Below are 18,522 nucleotides of genomic sequence, written 5' to 3'. Positions count from 1 at the left end.
GCCACTGTGGTCAGAAAGTCCTTCCATGTGGCACATCTTATTACTAAGGGTTTTGCATCCAGGAAGAAAGAGGTCATTGTCTCCCTCTACTCTTCCTTATTAGGCTAGTCATGAAGTACAATACCCCATTTGGCATGTACTTCACTTGACACCTGCAACAACTGCAGAGGCCACAAAAGTACCTCACAAAGAGGATACTAGGCCTTAAACACTCATCTTATATGGACAGACTCAAAAAACTCAAACTATTCTCTGTCTCATATTGCCTACGTAGAGGCAATCTCTATTTGACTTACAAAGCCATGTCTGACCCAGCTCGGTTAGAAATGCTACATCTACAGAAATCCCAATCCCTCTGCACCACACACTCCAGAGACCTCAACCTCACTGCCACAATCAACAGAACGTGCTGGAGGGACAGGTTCATAACCCAGAGACTGCCCATGCTATGGAATAGACTTACCATACATGTCAGACAGAGCACCTCACTGGCCCTCTTCAAGAGAAACCTTGATGAGTGGATGGTAAATAGAAAATTCACCCTGGAGATCACTCCACTGGCTCTACTCGACAGATGCACTGGGAACTAAGGTTGGGTGGCACAATGCCAGAGTAATTGTATGGGCTAGGCTTGTAAAGGCTCCAGGACCATTTGCCTAGTGCACAGCTATGAACCTATAAACTGGCATACTGCTAATGTGCTATGCTGTATCTGGAAAATAAGACTAAAATTCAATTAATTTGGGTACGGTACACCAATATATATATATATATATATATATATATATATATATATATATATATACACACACACACACACACACACACAGATATATATATATATATATATATATATATATATATATATATATATATATAGATATATAAACACATACATACATACATGCATACACATACTGTGATAGATAGATATACAAAATGTGTAGATTCTGGGGTATCATACATACAAATTTATTGTAATTTATTGTTTGATTAAAAAATGGATTTTATTATTGGTGCAAACCCATGAGCCTTGAATCTCAGTTCCTTAATTTTACATAAAAGATACTTCATGTATGACAAGAACAAAAGCCACATATTGCATTTACCTATTTTTCCCATTTCTTTATTGTTTATTTTTCTAATCTAAATTATTAGTTAAGATTCATACACAAGTACAGCATATCTGCAAAGTGCTCATTTTCGGAAACATCAGTGAGTCACGTGGCTCATGGGCAAACAGATCTGTATTAAACATCAAATAGTGCAGGTAGGCCAAGCAAAGGACCACATAATTAAACAAAGTTAAGCAACAACAGGATAAACAGAACTAAGCTGCTGTACAGCTGGAGTAGCAATACAATAGGATGTGTGATCAATGTGAAAGATGTCATAATAAAGGCAGGCTAACGTTTCCACATCAGTTTGTGCTCATGTATACAATGTAGTGTCACACAGCTGCACCTTGTGCCCATCCAGCACAAGAAGGACAGCACAGCTGTCACTAGACAGACCACTATAGGTCTAGACAGCAAAATGCCAACCATACTCATTATATATGGATGGTGCAGTGGTGCAGAGGTTGCGTTGTTGCCTCTCAGTAAAAGGATCTCTTGTTTGATTCTCAGCTGGGGTGACTTCTGTGCGGGGTCTGGGTTTCCTCTGGGTGCTCCGGTTTCCTCCCACGTTACAAAGGCATGCGTCTGAAGCATTTATCCCCAGGCCTCTGCTGAAAATTGGCTTTGTTCCAAGTCAGACTTTCCTGGTAAACAAATGTTAAATAAATATAAATGAGGAGGAAGTGGAGTAGACAGCAAAGTAACACAGAGGAGAACAGCAAGGAGATGTAAACATACAGTCTCTTGGTTTTTCCCACATAAAATGCCTTATATATGCAGATTATTATATAAACTATACCCATACGACACAGGAAGTGTTCACTGAAATAAACTCCTTTCTGTTCATTGCAAAATTACAAAAAGGAAAAGTGACCAACCACATGGTTTACAGCCATTAATTATATTTTCATTTAAACTCAACTGTATGTTGTCAAGGAAATGTGGCTTCCTTTACACATGCCCTAATGCTGATCAATTGTTTGAGCTCTTCTGTAAATGAAATTACATCTGTCTAAAACAATTTTATCCGCTTGCTCATCTCTTTTTAAAATATCCCGATATCTATGATAAAATATCCCAATATCTGGTAATTTAAGAAGAGTTCTTCCAAAATGCACAGGATCATTATGTGACACTTTCCACCATGGCCATACTTAATTTTGGAGTAAAATAGATAGAAATATCAATGACCATGGCAACTTCAGGCACTGACGTATGCAGACTTCCAGTGTGAGGAGAGCAGGATTTTCTTATTCTTCTTTCACAGAAATTTAAAGTAGTGTCTGCTGAGCTTTTGCAGCCCTTGTGGAAGGTGCATGCCTGCACAAGCTTGGTGGGATGGTGAACAATGCCATTGTCATAACCTGTTGGCAGTATTATCAGAGATACAGTGACCTGAAGTGGCAGTCCCCTGACCTGTCTCATGAATGGGTAGCAGACATTCAATAGATGGAGAGCCTGAATGTATTGTAACCATATTTTTCAGGACCAGGAGTATCTTTTAGATCTCCCAACATCAGTTACAGGACACAGACTTAGACAGGTGCAGTATACACACAAAAGTCAGGGAGAGCAGTGGATGGACGAGATATACGGAGGATGTGCATATGGTGATGAGGAGGGTTGAACAGTGAACAATAACATGAAGACAGGGAATACATCAATATGGGGTTAGCATGATGCCCTAGTATGGCTGGATGCCAGGACAGCTCAGATGGCAACTTTCTTCAGTAGATTATTTTTTACCCTTTTGGATGTCCTATACTGTTCCTAATCAGGTAACAAACCTAAATTTTTTGATTTGTTTGTGTTCTTATTAATGTACAGCATATTTAATTTGTGTCGCAGTCCTGATTCTTGTATTATTCTGTTTATTTGTGTTATTATTTTTATGCAAACTGATATGATTTGAGTGATATGTATTTCTGTTTTTATTTGTTTTTATTGATTTATTATTATTATTATTATTATTATTATTATTATTTTGTTTTTACATTGTTTCATAGATTTTATTTGATAAAATACATTTCAAGATAGTGCAGTTTGTTGGATCTGAATTTTCTAAGGGATTAGAGATCTGTGAAGTCTAAATGTCCTGTCCTAACTTTTTTCCAGTGCACGGAACAGTTTTGATGCTCAGGTAGCTAGCAATCTGCCATCTGATTGGTCTTCTTTCCTTGCCCATTTTGAGAATGTGTGTGTGTGTCTGTGTGTGTGTGTGTGTGTGTGTGTGTGTGTGTGTGTGTGTGTGTGTGTGTGTGTGTGTGTGTGTGTGTGTGTGTGTGTGTGTTTTATCCACTTGCTCATCTCTTTTTAAAATATCCCAATATCTATGATAAAATATCCCACTCATTCTCTTTCATGGCAAACAGACATTTGAACAGTTTATATAACCACTGATTCACATAAAGAATGTATTTGAGACATGGAAAGAAACCAAACCTCATGGCCAAATCACATGTGAATACAGGGAGGACATTCAGACTCCACACTGAAGTCACCTCAAATGACAACTAAATTGGACTGCCAAGTATAGAGAGGCAGCATGTAACTCATGTACCACTCAATTCCTCACTACGCTTTGTGGATATTCAGAACCTATCTGCAAGTTAAAATTCAGTGCTGTACAATACACATGCATTTGTATTTGTAGTTCTGCTAATATTATCTACACCTCCTACAAAATGTCCTATACTTCATTCCATACTTCTTGCTGCAGAGCTGGAACTGGTGAATACACTCGAACATACTAATGTATTTCTTCCTTCTGACTATCACAAAACATATCAGTTCATAATTCTGTAATCACCTTCTATGACTGGTATTAGTGTAAATATTTTAACATATACCTGTATAATACCTTCATTTACTGTAATACCAACTTTTATCTCTATTTTTATTATGCTTCCTGCATTTTTATTGAACTGTTATCGTTTTCTATGTAACAACTATGACTCACATCTTGGTATTGTTTTGTATTGTAATGTAATTTCCAATTTAAAATCAAATTGTTTACTACTGGAGCTTTGCTCCCCGGGCCTCTACTGAAAATGGAAATATATCCAGTTAGACTAGCCCGGTAAACAAATGTAAAATAAAAAAAAAATAAAATTGTAGTTCTATCTTAACATTCAACAAGCTTATCCCAAAAATAAGTGGTTACGAAAGCATAAGTTTCAGAGGTTGTATGATAAAATTTGATAACTTGATCATTAAAATGTGATCGCCTTATTTGCAAGGAATGTGACTTTTCATTAAATCCAGATGTTTTCTTACTCTGCTGCCACATCTTAAACTAATATGTTTTAATATCTCCTATAAAGAATTTTCAGGCTTTCTTTATCTTTTTTTGTTCATAATGAATGTCTCACATAAAAATAAATACTCACTACAAGGTTAAACTTGTCTTCTGAAATGCATTAGAGCTGACGACTCAGTTTTTAGGCATTATAAGTGGTAACTACTCACATCAATTAAAATTCTGTGTTCTGTAGGTGTCCTGTTCCTGGGTGTGACGGTCAGGGTCATGTGACAGGGAAATATGTATCTCACCGCAGTGCGTCAGGATGCCCCCTAGCTGCCAAGAGACAGAAGGATGGTTATATGAATGGTTCACAGTTTTCTTGGAAGTCAGGGAAGACAGAAGGTATGTCCTGCCCAACACCTGGATGTGATGGCTCAGGACATGTGAGTGGCAGCTTCCTCACTCATCGAAGGTGAGTTAACAGAGTTCATAGGACTGATATAAAATATCCATAGAATGACTCTGGTTTAGTTTGTATACTTGAATCAAACATATCACTTGAGATCCAAATCTATGCTTCTTACATGATTACACTTCCCAATTTCACACAGTGCTCTGCTAGGCCATAAGTGCAGTAGGGTATAGATTACAAATGTATGACGCCAGTGTTGAAAAGTCAAAATGGTTGCATTTTGTGAGCTTGTATTAAAAAGTTGAGCTGTTTGTATGATATATTTCAAGACATCAGAGAACATGTAGCATTGGGATGGGTATTTTTGATTTTTAATACTGTCAGGCTACACTGCAGACTAAGTACAGACATGGGGCAAACTTACAGACATTCTGTAAGTAGTCTAGCAACATTCATTTTTACAGAGCAATATCATAAATCAAATATTGAAATTAGATCTTCAAATGTATCTATATAGTAATATATCAATATTTTTAGCAATCAGCTTCAGTTACTCTCTATTACTCAAGTCAACAGTATGAAAAATAATATCCAAAAGTAGCACTGTAATGGAAATGTATGTCAGTTTAACATGGAGATTTACGGCTATGAGTTGCCAACAGGCTTCATCTTATGGCCCTAGATTTGTTTCTTCCAGGAGCCATTTGCCTGATGTGTGAATCTGATCAAGTCACCTACCAGTCAGTCATCCTAGACTGCTACTGGAAAGACATACTACTACCTTATGTATTTACCATGTTTAACAAATCAAATAAAACAAAAAAATTAAAAATGTGAATCATAACTCTCTAATATGGAGCTTTTATGGGAGATGATACTTATTAGTACAAAAAGTGGAACAAATGGACTCTTAGTTCTCCAAAAATTTAAAACAGCAGAATTGAATTCCAGCTTATGTAGCAATTTCCTCTAAACAAGGTAAAGATTCTTATAATGTTTTTAATGTGACAACATATTAGTACATTTAAGTGAACTAAAATGGTTTTGCTGGTCAAAGCATTTAAGTGTTTATTCATTCATTCGCAGGGGGCCAGAGGATTCAGTATAAGCAATTACGGAAAGCTTATTTAAATGCTGCAAAAAGCCATGACCTGTCAAGCTGATATGCTACAGATAGTTTTTCATTAAGGCAGAAAAGCAATACACATTCACTGATTCATAGATATTTCAAGGCCACTGAGTCTTATGACTATTTACACTTTGCCAGTCCCCACCCCCCCCCCACCCCCCCCACGGGCTGCATCTCCTTTCTCCAGGAGGCCCAGACCAGTCAATCCTGGAGGAAATTTGTGGATACCTATCCAGTCATCTAGCTTACATTTAAAGAAGATAGTCAGTTGTACTTCTTTACATGCAGGAGATGTTTATTCCAGAGGTTTGGGCGGCACTGGTATATAAACCTATCCTTCCACCATGTTTTATTTATCTATTAGTGACGATTTTGATCCCTGGTTCTAGTAATTGTGAAGCCATTGGACTTGCAGAGATACAGGAGCTCCAGGACAACTGGATTTCTAATGACATTGTAAGTGACACTGAGATTTCTCCTCAGATCTCTGTAAGACACTGAACAAAGGGATAGAGTTTCCAGCCTCTCTTGATATCTCAGGGACTTTATGGCTCTCATCTTTTTGCTTAGGATCTTTTGAGGTCGTTATAATTGTTTGATATAATCAGTGAGATACATGCAGAATAATTGTACTCAATAATCTTATTAATGCTGAGTTTAAGGCAGTGATTACTTTTTTAGTCCTTGAAAATATTCCTTTAACAATTAAATGCTAAACAGAAGGATTTCCTAAGAACTGTTGTCATGTGACGGTCAAAAGACAGGGAATTATCAACCCAAATTCCTCGGTCCCAAAATACATTTTCATTTCGTTGTGGCATGTTCTCTATACAGTTTGATGAGGGGAGGGGTTGTCTTCCAAAAGTGGTAGTACTAAATTTTTTAGAATTTAGTTTGTGGCCATTTTAGTACACCAAGAGTTTAGTAGGGAGAGTTCATGCTGGCGGATTTAGGTATCAGAGGGTGACAACAACAATCCCCAGAATTTTTCAGCAATATGTAAACTTTGTTAGCCAGAAGTCTTGATTCTCTGCTTGGAGAGATGATAAGAAAAGGCCAAAAAAGTAGAGGTCCCAGCACCAAGCCCTGAGGGACATTGCTGGTCACTTTCATACTTTCTGATGAGGTGCCTGCAACTTGACTATGTGGGTTCTGTCTTTCACAAATTTGCTATGTATTTTACCACATATGGGTTCATTTTTAATACATTTAGCTTGTGTATAATGCCAGCATGACTAATGATTCCGCGGTGGTGGTGTTGAAGTGGTATCCCAAGTAGTAATTAACCACTGGCATTTCATATCACACTGACACTTCCGTGGAGACATGCGTGAATTTGCTAGAAATAATTAAACCTTAGATCATACATAGATTTGAGAATAATGTCTTCATTACCCAAACATAATGCCAGCATGAGGAATGATGTTGAAGACTGTGGATAGGTCAAGGTACACTGAGTATACTACAAGGCCACCATCTACAACCTCCATAACTCTTACAAGGAAGTTTACCAGATTCAAGAGACAGCATTCAGTGTCACAAAACCAGCTGCTGGGGTTCAGGTCAAATAAGATTCTTGATACGGCAGTTTAAGAGGTCAGTTATAATATGCTCCATGGCTTTAGATGAGGCTTGTATGACTGACATGTCTGTAATTACCCGGGTCAGTTGTAAGGCCATTGTCATGGAGGGACATCTTGACTAGAGTGTGTGAGTCAGACACAAAAACAGTAGCTACATTTAGATTAAGCAGTTTAAAGAGTGGGTCTGCAAGTACATATTTGGTACTATTTATTAAGCAACTCTATATGTTATCAGGTCCCACAGAGGAAGTATTTTGGTCTTGGTTAGCACTTATGAGTTAGCATAGTAAAAGTTTACAGATTTAAAGTATGAAGATCAGCTGTCTAACTGATGACTGATAGTAAGTGGAGTCACTTCCTGGAGCTGCCTGCTTTTAAAGGTATTGCTATCTCTTTAACTCTGCTCTAAGCACTTTAAGAAACTGTATTCATGTGAGAGACTTGACTTAGGCCATTCTGTAGTAAACCCCTAAACAGAGCTGCACAAAGTTATGAGAAAACATTGAAAATAGCAACATTAACCTTAAAAATAAATTCATAACTATAAAATGTGTTGATAATTTATTTAAATGTAAAATAAAAGAAGTAAATATGAAGTGGTATCCCAAGTAGTAATTAACCACTGGCATTTCATATCACACTGACACTTCCTAAAAATAGAATTTGCTAGAAATAATTAAACCTTAGATCATACATAGATTTGAGAATAATGTCTTCATTACCCTAAACAGTAAAGCTTAAAGAAATGCGATTTTTAAGGGAAGTAGTACAACTGCATTGTTCCAGGTCCCTGAAATAGCAGACTGGATTAAATGCAGTTTTATTTTACTACATCACCTGTAAATATATTGATGTGTCGTGATTTTTCTTTGATAACATTTGTTGCCTTTTAATCTGGCATGTTCCCTGGCTTACAGGTTCTAAAGTAAATAAAAATGAACTTTTACCAGGTGGCCTCTTTCAAACTTCACTGGGCATTTCAAGGAAACAGGTAACCACTGCAACAGCTAATACATGTCATTTAGCTTAGAAAGTGGCTACATCTCATATCTTCAGTGCCAGGCCTCACAACATTCCTAAGACAGTTTGTTATTTCTCTATAGCGCCCATCCTGGTGGTCATTTTTGCTTACTGGATAGATTTCAATAAAAACACAAGCTTCATTATTATGTACAAATGTTGATACTTCACTAGGACTATACCACATCTGTCCAGAGACAGGTAATGCACTTAAGCTCTTCTCCAACTTAAGTGTGTAGTCTATACTGACAGCAAGGCAGCAGTAACCTGATTATATGAAATTTTAAATTCCAGCTAAAAAGTCTTGTAAGTGATGACAGGCCCTCCTTGCTACGTAACAATTTTCCAAATATATCATTAGTAAAACAAACATGACTGTCATTTATAAATGAACACTCATCCTAAAGTATTGTAACCAAAAGTTCTTCTTTGTTTTTAAGCACAATTTTTGAGTTTGTGTGAAGATATTAATGGTATACCTGTTCAGAGATGTATGAAGCATAAAAACAATACCAAAGCAAATAATGCTTGGCATTTTATTTTTGTTGTTGTTTTGTTTTTCTCCCTCATGACATCATGCAATTCTTTTTCAGCACACTTGAATAAAATAAACTTAAAAAAAATGTATAAAAACAGAGTAGCAGCAAATTATCCTGGTTCCTAAGAGAACAGATGCAGTGCATGGATTGACAATCATAACTTCTCACATTTTGAATTTCCTGGGATTTAGAAAGGCTCGTTGAATTGTGGAAGCCTTAAGCCATAAGCCTTCCACATAGTGGTAGCTCTTTGTTAATATAAAAGAGTAAGCTAAACATGCAATTTCCCTTAACTAAATTTCCACAACCCGCACTCGCCTTGTAAATCTGTGCTCTGCTATCAAAGGCTAGAGGAGAATGTGATTCTGGAGATTTCCAGGAGTAAGCAATAACATATCTACACAGTGCTATGAAGTGGTTTAGCTTACCTGGCTCCCCTAAATACAAAGAGCTCAACATATCTGAGGAATCAATGGAAAGATCTGAAGCTATTTTAAGAAATCATTTAACAACTTTAAGCTTGGAAGACCAACATTTTTGAAAATATGGGCAGACTCAAAGTTTGTAAACTACATCAACACCATGCCTCCCCAGCCTTCACCTATATTGTGGATGATATAACCCAGGTGTCTACCGTCAGTAGGGGTCCAATAACCCTTATGGAAGGTAACATGGTATTATTGGAGAGAAGGGACATAAATAAGATGGCATTATTGAATTGTTCATTGTCTGCTCCATTAAAACCTTAACAATCCCAGTTATTCAATATCTGATTTTATTTACATACTTCATGTTGAGGAACTGCATAACATGGCTGACCTGAGCACTCAATGTCCTAAGGTAAGGTCCTTCATAATAAACTACCAAATTGGAACAGAGTTCAACCTAAATTTATTAGGGAGGAATGGAGTGTCAGTCATCTAAGTCTGATATATTTCCAACACTAAGTATTATTCAGTCCAAAAGACCACTAATGGGCCAATGCTATCATCACCCAACACAACTAAAGTGGTGAGGAAATTATCCCCATTTGCACCCATTTCTGCCAAAATATCAGTTTAACATCTATTAATAGTTCCAAGTACACCCACAGATGTATTCTCTTCTCCCTAAACATTTAAATCTAGAAATCTAGTAATTTTAGAAATGTGAGCTAAAGACTTCCAAACAGAATCCATAATACAGCAACCCCTGATAATATGTTGTAGATGAGGAAAGGCCCATAAGGATGCCAAATTAGAAGCACAACCCAAGATAGCCACTTCTAACTTAGCCCAAAAAGGGATGTCATCACTTTTACCCCTTAAAAGGTTGTAAAAAGTCCAACATTGTGTATATAATTTTGAATCCAAAAGACAAGCTCCCTGCAAATTAACCGGGTTAAATAAAACATTATTCTGCAACTTCCTCCAACCACAATCCCAAACAAACTGCAAGGTAAAAGTTGACATATTTTATTTAGAATCTTTGGGAAATGGGGTAATGGGTATATACATGAGAATATAGTTTAACTTGGGAATTAATATCACCGCAGTGACACAACAGGTAGCATACTTGTCTTTGGTGTAGAAAGTTGTGGGTTCTTTTCCCACACTGAGTAGATGGATTGCTGACACTGCAGTATAGCATGTGAGGGGGTGCTGCACTCTTTCATGTGTCGTCCTTTGGATGAGATGTTTTGTTTTTTATTTTAACACCTTTACTGAAATATCACTTAAGACACAGGCAAATGTACATTTTTATAAAACAAAACAAACCATATTAAAATGTTCCTAGTTACAAACATTAAACCTCGTATATGCTTTTCTCTGGAACTATCATCAATCTAGCAATAATTCTTATTTTCCTGCCCTGCTTAAATCTCTCATTCCTCCTTCAAAACATTATTCTGCATGTATTGTTCCCACAAATTCCTTTTTATGCAATGTGCTCCTATCTTTTCTAATGATCCCACTTCCCTTTAGATGAGATGATACCCAATGTCTTTTTGAGTTGGTGGCAGCTGAGATGAACATAAAATATCCCACAGCACCTATCAAAAAGGATAGGGGAATGTTCCCCAATGTCCTGTCCAAATCTCCCCTAGTAGTATAAATACCACCTCAGGTCTGCCCTGAAAAAGGCTACTAGCCTAGTGGAACTAACCTGGTCTACAAAAAGACTAATTTTTAACAGAATGGATCTTACCAAAACAGATAGCCTTAATCCACTCAACTCATGATACTATTATAAGATTCATCAAAGAATCATTGTAAATTACAATTCCCCATATAGCATATCTGAGCCATAAACTAAATTCTAGTACAAACAGGGAGTGGGATCCATGCAGTGTTCCTGACCCAATCTTTGACCAAGTCATTTGCCAAAAACAATTCAGACTCAAGTGTATTCATTTTCATTCCTGAGCAGGTGGAGAAGATAATCAAGTGCCTGATGACTGTAGGTAAGTCTACACTAGGGTATCTGTCAACAGTGCACTATCATCTGCAAATAATAAGATATTGACAGCCATAGTGAGGAAGGACCAATCTATTAACCTGCCTTCATGATACAGACTCTGAGCTAAAAGAAAAAGGGGGAAAGTGGGCACCCTTAATGAGTTCCCCTTTGCATTAGGAAAGTATGAGAAATATCTGTTCCTGTTATTATCATTGCATAAGGGTTATTTTATAATGACTGCATGCCCAGTATAGAACTACATGAAAAAAAATAGTTTTAACACTACCAGTAAATAGACCCAATTCAACAAATGAAATCTTTTTTTTTTCAAAATCAATTGCCACTACCAGATTAGAAAAATGCCTACAACATCCCATGCAGACGGAGAGCATGGACCCTACAACATCCCATGCAGATGGAGAGCAAGGACCCTAGAACATCCCATGCAGACAGAGAGCATGGACATGAATGCTGCTAAGTCTCCCCTTCATCAATCCTGACTGTTCACTGCAAATAACTTTAAATAATAAGGTCTAAAGCCTAGAGGCTAGTATATGACCATAGCTTTATATGTGCAGATTAATCAAAGAGCTGGACCTCTAATTTTCTACTGTTTAACTTTATCTAGTTTTGGCAGAACTATAATAAATGATTGTCACAAAGACAATGGAGCATTCCCAGACTGAAATATCTGTTGTAAAACATCACATAAGGAAGTACCCAACTTTCCTTTTAGTTTCCTACAAAAGGAAACTAAATATCTGTTTGTGTCAGGGGCTTTACCTAATCGGATGTCAAGAAATCCTCAATGAACTTAATCAGTGGAATTAGGGGAGGATAGCATGTCATTTTTGGAACCAAGGCCAGGTAAGTCTGGGTAGACAGTCATTCCTTTATTGCCTTCAACCTATGGCCAGAGACCACCTCTCCCTTTTTTATATAAGTATTTATAGCATTTATTAATACTATCCTTAGATGAATTAATAGAGTCCCCTTTAATTAAGACATTAACTTAAGAGTTTCTCTGAGTCAAGTGGGATAAGATGATTCTTCCAGTAGAACAGGGCAGATTGGGATTACCTAATTTGAAAGGGTATTTAAGAGCTACACAGTTAAGGCTCCTATACACAGCACAAGCAGAAACCTATAATTCAAAGTGGAAAGGGATGATGATGAAACAGGGGGAAGCTCAATAAACAAGGAGAGACTGGGACTTTGGATGCAGGCCTTTAAGGAGAATAACAATAATCATACAGAATATTATATCCATAAAGTAGCAGAAAGTATTCTAAGAACTAAGCCAACACGGGAATGGAGAAAGGAGATTCTACCGATAGGGATGACTGCAATTAGGGATATAGACAATAGGCAAGAGGGGGTTGGAATTTATTGGAGAAAACTAGCAAAGGAACCAAGGTATTGGGAGCAAATAACTAGAGAGGGAAAGATGATAGAATGGGAAGAGGCCAAGAATGTATTTGGCCTGCAGGTTAAAGACTGCCTTTGCCATCAAGGATTGATATCAGACTATAGGCAAAGAGAAAGAAATAAGGGGGTCCGAAATGAAAGACCAGCACTGGTAGAGTTTTTAGTAGAATCTAGAACAGAAGCTGCCATTAAAAAAGGAATAATTAGTAGAGCATATAAAATATTGCATGATAACTATAAGAATCAATCAGAGGAGGTTAGAAAGGATTGGGAAGAGAGATTGGATAAGCAATTCACAAAGAAACAATGGGAGGATTTATGTATGTCTCCCAAATATGCAACAAAATAAAGAGAATTTAGGATTTTGCTTGCAAATGTTTACATAGATATTTTTATACCCCAAGTAGACTCCAAAGACCTTTCCTCTAGTAGACAGCAAATGTTGAAGGTGTGGCAGGGAAGTAAGAGGTAATTGGGAGGGCAGTGAATTGGTGGACTTTAAGGATTCCCTGTGGAATGCACTGTCAGTAATGCTGGGTAGGCAGATTGGTGTGACAAGGGAGATCATTTTTCTGAGCTATGATTGCCTATACATGGTAAGGTCTTGCTGTGCCTAGTTATGGTGGCTACCAAAAACGCAATTACTAGAAAATGGAAATCAAAATCTAAACCAGCTATACTGAAAACAGTGAATATAGTATCAAAGATAAGATAAAACACCTGGAAATGAAATCTTTAGTAAAGGGTAGGAGCAAACTATCGAGGAAAAAATGGGAATTGTGGGAACAATACATATGGGGAAGAATGAGGTTTTCAAGAAGGCAGAACTTAAATGAGCTATGTAAGGTTTGACTGAAAATGATTGGGTACATTATAAGTGATGTATAATGTTTGCAACTCGGAGTGTGTCAGTATGGTTTGTGATGCTTCATACTATGCCTGACCAATGCATTCCAAACTTTCACACACCTTGCATGTAGCTAAATAATCCAGATTGGGAGTCTTACAATTATCCTGTATTTTAAATGAGTATGTCTGTTTAGATATCGGATGAATAAATAAATTAGAACTATCTACATAAGAACAGAACTTATAGCTGTGAAAGTTTCTATATAGGAGAGACGAATCGACCTTTCTATGAGAGGATACGTGAACATTCATATAGTATAACGAGATGTGATTATAGGAGTGTATTGGCCAGGCATAGTTTGAAGCATGGCTTACCACATGAGTTTGTCTTTAAAGCTATAGAAACAGTGTAAAAGGGACCACGTGGGGGGAGAGGGATCTTAAGAACTTTACTGAAGAAAGGGTGTTACATTGGATAGTAAGGCTACAGGCAAATAAAAAGCTGGGCCTCAATGACAAGGTCTCTTTAAGACCTGTGCTCAAGTCTAGAGATTTGCATAGGTAATGATTATGTTCTGGTTGGGCAATGTTGCACTGATACATGTATTTAAATGTGAATCTTGATGGAATGGTTGTCTGATGAGCACATTTTTTGTGAAAGCGCTTACCTTTTTATTCTATTTTATATTAATTTTGTTTTATTCAACAGTGTTCTCAATTACAGTATATGCTTTGTCTTTGATGCTGCTTTTAATTCTGGTTAGCATTTTGTTTTTTGTTTTTGAGCCACACCAGTTTGCCCGTTGGAGGTTTCTGTTTATTAGTTTACTTTGTTTGTTTGTTTGTTTTAATGGGGTGGGGGCTGCAGCCCAGCACTCAGTGCTATGAGCTGCCCTTGATATGCACTACAAACAGTGGAGACTTAGCATGATTGATCATAACTAAGGAAAATGAGTACAGACAATGGGCAATACAAAATGCCTTGCTAACTGCTAAGTGAAAGTGTCTGCCTCTGTCCCCAGATCTTTCCTTCTGGGCAGTAAGTGTGCTGGGGGGCCTTGGGAGAATGCAACCACCAGTTGAACAGCAAATTAGAACTGCTGAAGAAAAGAAAGTAGGCTAAACCTGTGCAGGTTTACGTAACTGTGACAGCTAAGAATTCTGTTTTAACATATTTAACACATTTATTTCCTCCATATATATAGTTTTTTTTTCTTTTTACCCAACAATTATGTCATTTCATGTAAATTTTACTTCTAAAATCTGTCAATAATGAATTCACCGCTCTACATCATTAATAACAAAGGTGGGAGTTTTCAAATGCAAAATAAATGGAAACTTGAGCAGCTCTTCTTAATAATACCATTTGCATTTGATTTAACCCACTCTAGCAGGTGTTCATAACTTACAGCATATATAAGTACTTGTCATAAAAGAGTAATTATCCCCAAAGGTTCTTACACTTCTTTGTACAGAAAAAGTACTGTAGTCTGGATAACGCATACTAGTTTGTATGCACAACACTTTTCTTCCCCTAGAAACTTGCACTCTGGCAAAAGTGAGCTCAGATGTCTCACGCATGATGCTGCTGTAATTCAGGCCTCTCATGGCATCGTACTTTTGCCGTTTAAAGTATGTGCCTGCCTTCCATTCCCACTCTGGTTTGGCTTGCCTCAGATCACACCGGAAACAAATGAGATTATAAACAATATTTTTTAATGAGCATTTGCAGAGCAGACAAACTGCACACTGTACAAAGGCTTGGCATTCATAGATTCAGCAATTAAATGCTGAATGTATGCCAGAATGGTTCACGGTCTACATTGAGACTGCCAAGGGATAGTCCATCAGCTTTTATTAGAATGGAAGCTAAAGTGCCCTGTTTAGAATTTCTGGGTCATAACAGGCTTGTCAAATGTTAAAGCAAAGTCTTTCATTACATTTAAATACATGTTGTCAAGGCCTTGCTTAGTACAGTATGACTAGAAAAAAATACAAATAAGGTTTGAAACTAAGAGTTATCCTGCTATAAAACCGATTATAAAGTACAGGGGTCACAGCTGGTCTTCTTGTGATATTTTAATGATGCCAACAATGCTTTTTACTGCTTGAACATTTACTATAATAAAAAGTGCTTGTCTTGTGTGTTTCCATTCTTGTGAATTAAAGCAAAAGAATGGAAGTTTTACACAATTCTTCAGTGATACTCTGTAAATGTCACTGACAATGAAACACTGGACAAACGTTTATTTGGAGAAATCTTGGTGATAATGATTTGAAAATATCAAACTGACACTAGAACATATAATGTGCAGTGTACCTTTATTCTGTGACTACTGTTTGGCAGATCAGGTTTGTTCTCCTATGTCACAGTGCAGGATTGCCATCATCCTGCATCCCCATGACATCTCATTCCCTCACCCTTATGCACCATTATCTAGTTAGCCCTCTTACTGGCATTCCAGGACCATTGGGCTAGGCCAAAAAAGCTGGTTGGATATAAAGGGAGTGCAGATGCAAGAAGGCCCAACAGATGCTTGCAGGTGCAGGTCTTGTGACTTAGAGTTGTGACCCTGTCGCTTACATGCTTGCATCACATATCTAGGTCTGTACCTGCAATGAGGTATCATCTATGATAGAGACACTGTCGAGGTCCTAGACAGAGAAAGAAAGAGGGAGAGACCACTCCCAGATAATAGCACGGGCTTGGCCTAATTAGCCATCAGTGAAGAAAGCCACCAGTGGATTCTGAGCAGTGGCACACTCCTGCCTGCTCCTTATCTCCATCCCTCTTGTCTGAAGACAGATAAGCAGTAAAAGCTTCTGCATTCCTCCCCTTACCTGCCTACTCCACGGGGCGCCCAAGCCACAAATGAGACTTTGGTTGTCTAGGTCATAGTCAGGGCTTAATCTGTCTAAGCTGCAGAACAGCTTATAGCAAGCCCTGTTAATGGTCAAAATGCATTGGTTTACTAAGGCAACTAAGTAATATAACAGTTTAATGGTCTAATGGCATAAATCTCCACTTTCAAGTTTGACTCTTACTCTTATTCTTTCCATTATGATGACAGGATTGCTAACATTTTATTTATCTGTAGATGTATGCATTATGTATGTTACATATATATATAGATATATATATATATATAGATATATATATATATACATGTGTGTGTGTGTATGTGTGTGTGTGTGTGTGCATAAACACACATACTTACATAAACTCACTCTCTCCATAAGGGTCTGGGCAGCTAGGCAAGGGATGAAATTATAGGTCAACATCCTCTTGTCCAGGCTGGACTTAAAGAGTTTTAGAAAATATTGATATAGAGAGGGTATCCTGTCCTGCCAACTGTTAATATTACAATGTAGACTTACAGCCCTGTAATAGGCATTGGTGGTGCTACTTCTTTTGCAAATATGTAAGAGGTCAAGCAGAACAGGGTCATTTTCAGTCTTATTTTTCTAACCGGAGGTCATGATATAGAGTTTTTTAATAAATGGAGGATAATGATAGGATATTTAGGCCTCCTACATTTATTAAGGAGCTCATCTTTGTTGAGGAAGCATTGATTTTTTCAAGTTGGGGCAACATGTCTAGAGAGATACATACCAAACAGGACATTATATTCTACTATGGATATGATAAGGGAGGAGTAGAAAGAAGAAAAATAATTTCCTTGAACCTGGAAGATATGCTTTTAGTTATTAATATGCACTAGCTAGAAGGTTCATAGATTCATAGGTTCATAGGTTGGTACTAGGCTATCAGCCCTAGGGCCTATACAAGCCTAGCCATAACAATTCCCTGGCTATTTCTTCCCACACTATTTACTTCCCTGGACCCCTGTCTAGCAGGGCAACTAACGTGATCCCTGGGGTGAATTTCCTTTCTCCCATCCAATCGTCAAGGTTCCTTTTGAAGAGGATGAAAGAAGCACTCTGCTTGACATGTATGGGCAATCTATTCCAGAGTCTGGGGAGTCTCTGGGTCAGGATCATATCCCTCCAGCATGTTTTGTTTATTGTGATGACAAGGTTTAGATCCCTGGAGCATGTGGCTTTGCGGGATTGGGATTTCTTTAAGTGTAGCATGTCCAACAGCTCCGGGTTTGACATTGCCTTGTATGTTAAGCAAAGATCGCCTCTGAGTAGATGATATGTGACAGAGTATAGCTGGAGTTTTTTAAGGCGGTCAGCGTAGGGCATCTGCTTTAGGCCTGTGATTCTTTTAGTGAGGTATTTCTGTGGCCTTTCCAGTTGTTGCAGATGTCTTGAGAGGTATTTGGCATTGTATTCTATAATGGGTCTAATGAGGGATGAGTACAGTGGGACAATGACCTCCTTTTTTCTGGATGAAAAGCCCTTAGTGATGAGGTGTGCCACATAGAATGATTTCCTGACTGTTGTAGTGATGTGGTTATCGAAGGTGAGACCACTGTCCACCTGTGTCCCTAAGTCTCTTATCAAACTTTCGGTGTTTAGTGTACTGCCACCTATATGGTAATTCACGGATACATGTTTTTCCCCAAAGGGGATAACTATACATTTCTTGGCATTGAGCTTGAGCCCATGGCTCTGGCACCAAGCATCTGTTTCTGTAAGGCCCTTTTGTAGAGTATCTACATCATTTAGGGATTCAATAATGGCTCCCAGTTTGCAGTCATCTGCAAACTTTGTTATCCAGAGTCCCTTAGTGTTGGCCTGTACTTCAGAGAAGTAGATGCCAAACAAGAGCGGTCCCAGGACTGAACCCTGAGG

The 18,522-nt window shown here is 37.7% G+C and overlaps 1 protein-coding gene across 12 annotated transcripts in view; it reads left to right on the top strand.

The window, feature by feature from the left end:
* Positions 1–18,522, top strand: part of MYT1L (myelin transcription factor 1 like) — a 2,965,652-nt gene that overhangs the window by 2,731,594 nt on the left and 215,536 nt on the right. For all 12 annotated transcript variants that reach the window (XM_044070352.1, XM_044070344.1, XM_044070334.1 and 9 more), the window contains one exon: positions 4,613–4,834. In XM_044070352.1, the coding sequence (XP_043926287.1) occupies positions 4,613–4,834 (222 nt within the window). The remainder of the gene's footprint in view (positions 1–4,612; positions 4,835–18,522) is intronic.

This window comes from Protopterus annectens, chromosome 1.part0 (genome assembly GCF_019279795.1).
Source record: "Protopterus annectens isolate FY-2018-M chromosome 1.part0, PAN1.0, whole genome shotgun sequence".
Taxonomy (NCBI): Eukaryota; Metazoa; Chordata; order Ceratodontiformes; family Protopteridae; genus Protopterus; species Protopterus annectens.
The sequence above is the reverse complement of the archived record's forward strand: the minus strand, read 5'-3'. Positions and strand labels throughout refer to the sequence as shown.